Source organism: Spinacia oleracea, chromosome 6 (assembly GCF_020520425.1).
Source record: "Spinacia oleracea cultivar Varoflay chromosome 6, BTI_SOV_V1, whole genome shotgun sequence".
NCBI lineage: Eukaryota > Viridiplantae > Streptophyta > Magnoliopsida > Caryophyllales > Amaranthaceae > Spinacia > Spinacia oleracea.
The window spans coordinates 122,396,098-122,407,372 of NC_079492.1; the positions used below are offsets into that span (position 1 = coordinate 122,396,098).

At 36.4% G+C, this 11,275-nt stretch overlaps 1 protein-coding gene across 1 annotated transcript; it reads right to left on the reverse strand.

Annotated features, from left to right (window-relative positions):
- Positions 1-1,303: 1,303 nt before the first annotated feature.
- LOC110788837 (uncharacterized) lies at positions 1,304-10,934 on the reverse strand. Its single transcript, XM_021993473.2, has 15 exons — positions 10,528-10,934; positions 8,156-8,228; positions 8,006-8,027; positions 7,840-7,918; positions 7,692-7,724; positions 7,011-7,159; positions 6,722-6,878; positions 6,201-6,441; positions 5,746-5,987; positions 4,720-4,983; positions 4,061-4,171; positions 2,696-2,920; positions 2,232-2,435; positions 1,971-2,147; positions 1,304-1,858 (listed from the first exon to the last, which is right to left on the reverse strand). The coding sequence occupies exons 1-15, from the start codon at positions 10,873-10,875 to the stop codon at positions 1,667-1,669; spliced, it is 2,517 nt and encodes an 838-aa protein (XP_021849165.1). The 5' UTR covers positions 10,876-10,934; the 3' UTR covers positions 1,304-1,666.
- Between the last annotated feature and the right edge of the window lie 341 nt (positions 10,935-11,275).

The window sequence follows — 11,275 nt, forward strand, 5'->3', positions numbered from 1 at the left end:
TTCAAATGTGACCGTTGGACACAAACAGCCAAACACATTACGCTCGTATATCATTGAGAAAGGTAACAAATGGTCTTGCGCGCACTAGGTGTATAATAAATTTATTGTACACCAAGATAACTTTTACCTATTTTTTTTGTAACTTTAACCTAGTTTTGATTAACTTTTATATTAGTAAAAAAATGTTAATAGATAAACATTTTAAAGAGTTAAATGATTAATTTTATATATTATTAGTGATTTTGAAGAAACAATTTTTATTAAAATGAATAAATTTATCATTAAAAAATGGATAACTTTTACATATATAAGTTTAACTTTTAGACATTTTGAGTTAACTTTTACTTTGGTGTACAATATTTATTATACAACCATTGTAAATAAGAATTTGTGAAAACAGCTGCTCTCAAGAAATGGATTTTATAACCACACCTACATGGGCGTTACCTACATCTCCCTGGCACACAAGTTTTTCTTTATTTTTTTGATAAAACCTAAATGTATCTCTATTACTCATTCCGTCCCATAATTATCGTCTTGTTTGACCAAAAACACGAATTTTAATAAAAATGGAATATAGTATATGAAAAAGTAGAATAAATTACAGACGATGATTGAGTTGTATGGAAAAGTGGAATAAAACACATGTGGAAGAGAAAATAGTACATAGAAAAGTGGAATATAGTACATGGTGGGATTTTCAATTTATTTTCAATTAATATAATACATGAGAAAGTGGGGACCTTAGTCGCCAAAATTAGAAACAAGACTATAATTTTAGGACGCCCGATTTAGAAAACAGGATAATAATTTTGGGACAAAGGGAGTATATAAGTGAAGAGGTGAGGTTATATTAGTAAATCCACTTTTAGTGTCCCCTTATATTCCTAAAATACTCTCTACCTTCATAGAATAGGAAAAACCCAAAGAAATTTTTTAATCAATCTACCCCCTTAAATAAATTCTTACTATTTAAATCAATATGTTTATATGTCGGCTCTATCTACCTTATACTTTCTCCGTCTTTTAATACTCGCAACGTTTGTTAATTCCACGCATGCCAATGCATAACTTTGATCATTTATATCTTAAATTCTCTTTATGCAAAAATTATAAAAAGTTGATATTTTGAAAATACACATTGAGACGAATCTAACAAGATCCCACATGACTATGTTTTATCTTATATAAAAAACACTACATATAGTCAAAGTAGATTATATGAATAGTGTCAAAAGTCCAAACGTTGCGAGTATTAAAAGACGGAGAAAGTATATTTCTTATATATATTCGCACGCATCCATACATATAAGACTAGTTAATAAGAGAACAGATGAATACAACATGAAATATTCTTCTACAATTGCGTCACTCTCATAGTCTCATCAAAAGATTCAGAAGACCATATCAAAAGGGATGAGGAAGTACGATCAAAAGCACCAGACACATGATGCATGTACACTGTACACAAACCCACACCCAACCAACCACTAAAACTAAATCTGACATCTCCAAACCGAAAGCAAAGCATCATTAACACACGTTCGAACACCATAAACAACATAATTAATCTGATCTCCTGTTATCTGTGAAACACACTTATTTACACCACAAACTTGGAAAAACTAGAAACCCCTATTTCTTTAAAGACATATAAGTTGGAACTTTATATTTCCTTCAATAGAAGAGCTTGAAGAGAGGCAGGATCATATACAGGAGGCTTGCAGGTGAAGTTTTGGCATAGAAGACCAACAACTTTATCCTCCGAGAAGCTACCTTTTGCCATACCTGCAATCTTCTTATTGTTCGCTTCCCAGAAATTCATCTCATCTGAATTGCTTGGATCAATGTGGATCACCTGCAAGCATTCCACCATTGCAAGAAAGGGTCGCTTAATAGTTAATATCGACCGAAAACAGCAAAAGCTGGAAGGAATCAAGAACATGGATTCATATTGGATATATACATACTGTTTTGTTTTGATCATAAGCTGCATGAGCAGCAACCAACATGCTATCAAACTGTGTTGAAGACTTGTGTCCAACCAAAACCACCTGTTTTCTAGAAGGTGTGGCAAGCATGTCAGCTGCACAACACATCAATGGCACTGCCATTGGTACATCTTTCAGTCTAGTTTGGAATGTTGCCTGAAACCAGAAATTACCTGAATTAAAAAATTTGATCAGCGAAAATTATATACGACTTAAATAAGGGGAGTATAAGGTTTTTACCAGAAGTAGATCAGCGTTCTTTATGTAAAGATCAGATTGGCTGTCAGAAAAAATTGAGGCCAACCTGACAAGGTTGATTGCTGCAACTGAGTTTCCGGAAGGCTCCGCACCATCATGATCTTCTTTTACACGCAAAAGAACAGAAGGGTCTTCCCCCGGGGTATTGAAATACCCTCCACCTTCCTTGTCCATGAATAACTCATCCTGAGATACAAAATTCATGATTAACAATAATAACTTACCAAAGAATCCATGTAAAGCATTGGCATTGAATCCTTAAGATAGAACTGAATTCAGATTTTTTGTTTTTGATAACTTGTAATTTATCTAGTTTGGCTGAAACACCTAAGTTAAAGAAAGATTTCCCCCCCTTCCCCCGTGGAAGTATTATTGAAGGCATTTTTTCTGACATGACTATGTCAGCATTGATATTGGTAATACTCGTGAACTTATGTTGTACTCACCTGGGTGTTTTGCAACTCAGCTGCCCATTCAAGCCACTTGGTCCTGCCGCCACACTCATAAAGATCTAGCAGTCCTGATATAAGGAAGGCATAATCGTCAAGAAAACCAGGAGCTTTAGCCGGCCCATTCCTGAAGCTGTGTTGTAGTCTATTCGTTTCTTCATTGTATAAATTCTTCCGAATGAAAGATGCCGCCTTCTCAGCTACTTCAATGTATTCCCTGGGCTGAATAAATTTTAAAAAACTATAAGGTTACTTCAGGAAATAAAATCTGAGCATGCAAAAGCTCATTAATCAGTCACTAGGCAATGCAGCAGAGTCGCAGACAGCATGTAGGATATATTATCATCTATAGAGTATTAACACTATCTAATAACCACACTTAGACAAGCTCACAAGCATCTAGACATATCCATGACAGTGCTCATTCCTATGTTGACTCAAACACATCAAGAACGCACTGTTTTTAAAACAAAAAAATTAACCGCTTGAAAGTTGACACGCAAAAGAACAGAAGGATGCTGTTTATGTATCCACAAGATGCTGGGTTTTTCTAAAAAAAATGTGTCCGACAATTTTTCCTTTCTTATAGTAAAAGAACAGTCAAGATGATGCATATATTCTGTGTGTCCCCCCCCCCCCCCCCCCCCCCCCAATGTTGCAACTACAAGTATATGTGGAAATATGTCTTAGGGTTACTAACATTTTTTATTAACTATGAAACAGACGCCCCAATGTTGCAACTACAAGTATATGTGGAAATATGTCTTAGGGTTACTAAATTTTTTTATTAACTATGAAACAGACGCACAAAAGATAAATCAATCAGTTCACATTCAGGTGATGAATAATTTGAAATTTGTTTGAAGAGAAAAAATGGGTGTGGGGGGGGGGGGAGTGGGATACATATTCATTGTCGATATGTCTTCTAGTCCAATTCCAACTATGCTCAACACCATTCCTAGAGTTGAACTTTCAGCAATCTACTCCTTTTTTTTCCCTGCATCTAGTGGACCTGTCCCTCCCCATATATTTACTCAGGGAATGTAAATTTGTACAACATTCATTTATGATCATCAGGTTCACCCAAAGTGACGAAGAACAACAAAATTATCAATCCACTTTTCTTTTACAAAAGATAGGAAGGTATAGAATCCCAATTTCTTTTAATGTAACAACGCTAAAATATCAACATTTGTCCTTCAAGAAAGAGTAAAGACAATTATGTGACATTTGAAAAGCTATTACAGAGAAAATAAAATAACAATGGATTAACTCACCGTAGACGAATGAAACAAAACAAATTAAGTGTTTTCAATAAGATGATAAAAAGACAAGTTAAGAAGTTATTGAAAGAGTTCTTACATCACTGCCAGCAACAGGGAAGTAATATTTGAGTCTATCAGGTTCTCCCTTGAGAATTTTAGAAGCTCTTGCAAAAGATGAAATAGTGAGTCCATTCCACGACACTATCACCTGCAAGAAGTGGCATACTACTACATGGTAAAGGAAAATAACAGCAGTGTCATATTTGTGAAAACTGGAAACTGTGACACACAGGTATTCCATGTTCTTGAATTCTAAGTCTGTGTTGACACCTGTTTTGGTGCGTCAATGTGTCTGATACAAGAGGTTGCGGGAAAATAGATAATCAGAACAATACATGCAGACTTACAATTATGCTGATATACCGTGAAATCGTGAATAAAGGGACAGTTATTCTATTTCAATTCCGAAGAAATTAATATTCAAGGACCATGCTTTAAAGAAGATTAAAAAGAACACAGCTCTGAACACTGTCGGAGACAATGTTACTTGGACTCAGGTATCCAAGTCGGACCGGTATGTATCCAAACGTCCAACTCAACTATTTTGTGAAAAAAATCATAATTTTGGCCCAAAATTAAGTGTCAAAGTGTCCTTACCTATGTCCTAGTGTCAATTGTCAAGAATCCGACACGGGTACTTGAGGTAAATTGAAGTCCAAGTACATAGGTCAGAATTCTATGAAATTAGAGAAGTACCTTGTCGTCCAGATGTGGACGCGGTCGCTTACATCTCACATCAAAAAGTTTTTTCCTGCACATCCCTAGGATATCAAGATACTGCTCAATAGCCATGCTTTGTTTCTTTGCCAATGCTTCCGTGCTGCTCCTCTCAATAAGCACATTCTTGCCCTTAAATTCATTGTGTGGGTCACTCATTGTAGATAGATCACAGTTCCCAGTAGGTTTTACATAGTAATGCTCCTTGAATAGGGTAGCATGCTCTCCAAGGATATCGTCAATCTGAAAATATTGTATAAAAAGTAGGTGCATCAAACACTAAGGAAAAAAAAGAAATTGTCACTACCAGATATTGTCACTGTATCAAGGTACACATATTTCAAAGTCAAGAGAACAAGCTCTAAAGTTAAAGTCAGAAATTTTGAACTCTAGAAGTCACAGTTTCTCAACGTAACAGAAACCGAAAGGTGAACTAATACATGAAAATGGTTCATCTCTGGCCTAATTTACAAACTAGGTAACAAATGGCATTCCTATACCCAATCTTTTAGTAGCAAATTAAGTAACACTGCCATAACCAGCTTCCTATCAGAACATCGCCTACAGCCCCTTAGCATTAGTTTACATCAAACTCAAGAGTCCCTGTTATTCCCCAGCTACTTCACTTGTTACTTTTCCTATATATATATATATATATATATATATATATATATATATATATATATATATATATATATATATATATATATATATATATATATAAATCCTTAAAGTAGTAGCTTTTTTGTTATTACAACGAGAAAAAATGCTTATACCCAACCCCCACATCCCTAGACCGCACCCATTATAAACTGTAAAAGCCATTTTGAAGTTTTAGGGTACATCTATGTATTCCTAAAAAGCACTTCCACATTGGAGCCACATGGGAGATTTTGCCTCCCTCAAAAATTCCAAATAGACATTTTACCAGCAGGTTGTTACCTGTTCACGTAAACAAATGACAAACTTTGAAACGGAGCACAAGATATCAACAAATTCACCTACCTCCCCACTGGACCAAACATAGAAAGCACCTTCTGTCTTCCTTCCTGCACCCTCTGCCTCAGAACTATCAGCATCCTCTGCAGAGAAAATTTCTCCTTCTTTTCCTATCATGTCTCTCCTTAAGTAATCAAGAACATCCCTTGCGATATCCGAGTACTGAGAGTCTCTTGTGATTGCAAATGTATCAAGATACACATTTACTAACTGCCCTTGGTCATACAACATTTTCTCAAAATGTGGAACTGCAAGTGAAAACCTTTATTTTATCAAATAAACATTTGTTGATTGCAAAACTACACATAATTAAGTAAACAAAAAGGAACAACATAGCTATAGATTTGCACACTATTCTGTACAATACCAATTATAAAGTTGTTAACAATCACATTCTCTAAAACTTGAGCAACAAAAGAAGAAAGTGATACTGTATTGAAGCAAGTTATTGCAGATCTAACCATGCCAATACTCATCCACGCTATATCTGTGAAAGCCACCCCCAACATGGTCATGGACGCCTCCCCTAGCCATAGATTGCAGGGTATGATACACCATTTGAAAACCTTTATTTGCTTGACTAGATTTTCCAGAATTTTTCATCTTTTTGGAATGATAAAGTATCAGTTGGATCTCTACAGGTCTTGGGAATTTTGGAGCAGAACCAAACCCACCATTCTCTGAATCATAGGTTCCAGAAAGCTACAAAAATGCAATCATATTTCAGACAACGGTAAGTTTGTTGGCATGTTCAATGAGCTCGTTATGATGTTATACACTTTCTTCGGTTAAGGGGTTCTTATTACTTTTGAAAACAAGTGATAGAAGAGGTTTTAAGATATTCAGAACGGAATCATCACGAAACAGATGACAACTTTGGTCTTGGACTATAATTGCTTAACTTCCTACTCGATCTGTCGATCAGTTTCTGAGCTATGAATATGGTCATCAACATAACTGACAAGTTCAATAAACTGCGTACCTGCTCTGCACACAGATCCAAGGATTCTTGTGGTTGACCATCTGGTAACTTATCCAAACTAGCTTTGGTAGATAAAGCTTCTGATAATTGTTCAATAGCAAAAGATCCACTTTTCACAAGCACATCCCTTTTACTGCCCCAAGCTTCTTTAACTTTTCTGACAGAAGTAGACAACTGGTAAATGGTTGGACGAGGAATAACAAAGTAGGGCTTTTGTATAAGATATCTTCTAAATAAAATCACTTCTGAAACCATGATTACAAAATTGCTGCAAGTGTTCAAATTTTACCTAAGCACTGTTTTAAACCCAGGTCTCCCATACTTGTCATCTGGTGGGAAATATGTTCCACCCATCAGTGGCTTAAGATCTGGTGAAAGGAAGACATTCAATGGCCATCCTCCACCACCATATAAAGCTTGAACATATGTCATATATACCTGGAAGCAGGATACATTCTTTAAGAAGCACATCACACCTCCATACCAATGATACTATAAACGAGTAAAGCAGGTGTTCTACAGGTGTTTTACATAGATGATGCCTGTTACTATTTGTTGGTGATATTACCAAGGTTATATATACACACATGAGTTGATTTCAGTGTAGTTGACACGACAAAGCTTTATAACTTGTAGAGGTAAAGAAAATACAAAGTTATCTACATGACATAAATTACTCATGATGTTCCAAAGGAAACTAACAATGATCTATATATATTACAATAAAGTAGTAGCCACTGCTACAAATCAGTCTCGTGGAGGCTCGTAATAACATGTTGCATTACTAATGCTAAATAATTACTCCCTACCAATTATTAGAGATCATATAAGACCTTTTTTAATTAATCTCAGTAGAGGGTCTGAGGAGGTCCACATGCATGCAACCTTGCCACTACTAGTTAAAGACTGCCAGTTTATACTATCTTTCTTCAGACGGTCTTACATATGCCGGAGAAAGGTTTTCACATACCTTGTCAACATCCGGCCTTTCCTCCCTGTCAACCTGGTATGAAGACAATATATCGTTAAACAGATATAGTTCCAAGGATCTCAATGCCTCCAGCAAAACAAATAGGAATCTACAGAAACAAAAGACTTGAATCAACAATCAAGCCGACCTTGATACTAATAAACGAATCATTTAGCAGCTTTGCAACTTCTTCACTCTCAAAGGATTCCACCTCCATCACATGACACCTTCAGCAGAAAAAACAAATTACCATCTCAGAAACAAGTTCTACACTTGTTGAATCAAATTCAGAGGTAGATAGACTGATGTCTCACCAGTGACAGGTGCTGTAACCAACTTCAGTCAACAAAAATGTCACGCCAACGATGAAACGTTATCAGTGCAACATACATTTGGTAATCCAGAAAAGTAAGATCAAAGAAAATATGAAATACAATAGTTGCTATTTTAATTAGTGGATTTACTTGATAAGAAAATAGGCACATCCCTTCTTCTAGCTTCCTGAAATGCTTCGTCACCCCAGGGGTACCAGTTAACCTATAACCACAATGATTGAATCACTTTCCAAGGTTTAGGAGGGAGATTGATAGATATAAATTTAAATAAGCATCAACGAATACTGCAACCATCCCTGCTACTTTGCACATAAACCACATACTGTAGCAACCTATCTGTACATTGAAAGTTTTGCAACCCAATAATTTTGGGTCCAAAATAGAGAAAGGAAAACAAAGAAAAAAGGAAATGGACTCCCGCAGTCCTTGGAATGTTTTACGAGGGGGCCAGTAGAATAACTAAGCAATATAGTATGGAATTTACACGATTATATATATATATTTTTTGGGGGGGGGGGGGGGGGGGGGGGGAACTAAAAATGCACTACAGAATTTTTCGCCTGGGGCCGGTCCTACCTAGGCCAGAATAAGAATCGCCACTGGACGCCTAAAGTAGATGCAATGCGGATAAAAGCAGACGGAAATAATAGATGTTGTTGAACATAGTTGCTACTTTTTCATGCAATCCTTGAGGGTTTCATGTCTAGCTTAGGGTACATACAGAAATTAAACAGGAAAATTTTGCACTAAAGGGCTAAGTGGTCACCAGTCACCACATAGAGACACTCCTAAAGATTTCATTTTCGGTGATCCTTCTAGTGCACTCTCCCCGTCTTTGTATCGCTACAGATCCTAATTAATATAATCCTTCTATGCGGATATAATATTTCTCCTAAAGATTGAGGACTTCATCATACATTCTAACCATGATGCTTTAAAGCAATAGTCATCAACCAATATAGGGACATTTTTCCAAACATGTCAAACGCAAAACTAGATTTGTATCACTATCTCTAATTGCAGGCTCCTTTAGCCTGTAAAATTTTTCCGATTTTCTTAGCCTGTAATGTTTGTGCCAATTATTCTCTTTTTGTTCTTCCTAGACTGACTCTAAGCTAACTAACCATTAGTCTAAAGTGCATCCAGGACAACAATAAGAATCAAACATTTAACCCTATTCCTGGTCGAACAAGAAAAGGAAACTGAAGAAGATAAATGAAGAAAGAAACATCTACGAAAATCAATCAGTTTATTTTATCGTTTTGAGCTTCTAATCGATCATTTGTTTTCAACTCTCAAAACTTATCGTCAATTACTAATTCTCTTTGAAATGGCACATATTCTATTGTAAGATGTTGCAATGTAAGAAAGTTACTCAATTTCACCTCATGAGCCATGAGTCTATCACCCTATTATTGAGTAAAATCACCATGACTGATAGCAATAAATAGTCATCCTATGAACGAGTAAAACTCACTCTTGGACTTCATAAAAAGTTACCCGGGATAAACTTCATGATTCTGTGTTTGAAACCGCTACCTACCTCTTGTATATGGATCACAATAATCTTCACGTATACATCTAATGAACGACACCCTACTAAACCTATAAAAATGGCAACTGACAGCCAAAAAAACCAAAACAACAAAACATGATTCCAAAAATCAGGTTCTAGTTTAAAAAAAACAAAATTTGTGAGCTCCTAGCTATAACAAATACTCCTAGTTAAAATATTATGGATGCTTCCCAATTACATGGATTTCTTTAAGCTAATAAACACTCCCTCAGTCTGTATGAGTGTATGTAGTTGTCACATTATTAGTTCAAAACTTCAAATTACACTATCCAATTGACATTGAATATCTCTACGGGTAGAGCTGATCATCATCCCCCCCCCCCCCACTGGCCCGGCCCGGCCCGAAAATTTACGGGTTTGGACTGAATATTCCAAACCGCTTTCCGGGCCCAGCCCGAGCTTTTAAAAAAAATTGCGGGCTTTAGACAACGCAAAAATAACAATTTTAGTTATAAATTTGACCCAGCCCGAAAATGGCCCGAAAGCACGCTAATTTTGGCCCGAAATAGCGGGTTGTGGCACAAAAAGTAACCTGAAGCTTGGCCCGACCCGCCCACCCAACACATATTTTTATTCGCTCGGCTCGGCCCGCCTTTTGATCAGGTCTATCTACGGGTAATATTTGAACTAAACTTAGTACTTGTGTAATTAAGCATAACTATTTCCCAGAAAATTAAAAAAAAATGGGTCAAGATAAAATAATTGCTCCCTCCACCACAAAGCGAAGCTGACATATGGATTGGTCTCTCGGTAACAATTTATTTGTCGCGTTACTAGTTCAAATTACGCGTCACTAGTTCAATTTATGCTATCGAACAATTCCAAATTTTTATTAATTCCGAACCCAAAGAATACTACCATTTCGATAAGTTTTTCCCGACATATGGAATTGATTGAATTAACATAATTAAAAGACGAAACATACAGGGTTATGAGCGTGCTGAAGAAGGTAAGGGCTATGCTCCGAAGCGAGACGATTAGTGTTTTTTTGCAAAATACTGGAAGCGGAGGAAGCAGAATTTGAGGAGGAGCGGTCCGCCATACAAACCACCTTGTCGGATGAAATGGATCTTCGACACTTTACGCTTGAGGAGAGAGAAGATGGGAAAACTTGAGCAGAAAAAGGTAATTTGGGGGAATTTCGGTGTTGGTGAGAAATGAAACGGTGGAGTGAGAGGGAGACCCGCCTGTGCATGGAGTTGTTGACGGTGGAGAGAGAAGGAAGAATGTAAAGAGCGGCGGGAGGTGGAGATATTTGGAGGAGGATTGACATTTGGAACAGGAATTTGTTGAATTGTATGCCACGTGGATGATCTGTGGTTCGACTTGTGATTTATGTCTAGCCACGTGGTCGTGATTTTAGTGTTATTCACGGGTATTTTAGAACGATTTTCCTAAAAATACAGTAAATTGAAAACTAATTCCCAATTTACATTGCTTTAAAAATTAATTCTCATGGTACTGTTCATGTATGATCGGGGTAAAAGCTTTGTATATTTTTTTTTAAAAAAATTTAACATAAAATCGCTAACGGTATTAGCGGTTCATATATTAGAACTGCTAACACCATTAGCGGTTTATTCTAAAAGACCACTAACAGTGATAGCGTTTCTTTATAATAAACCGCTACCCACATAATAATATGAACCGCTAACAGTGGTAGCGGTTCTTTA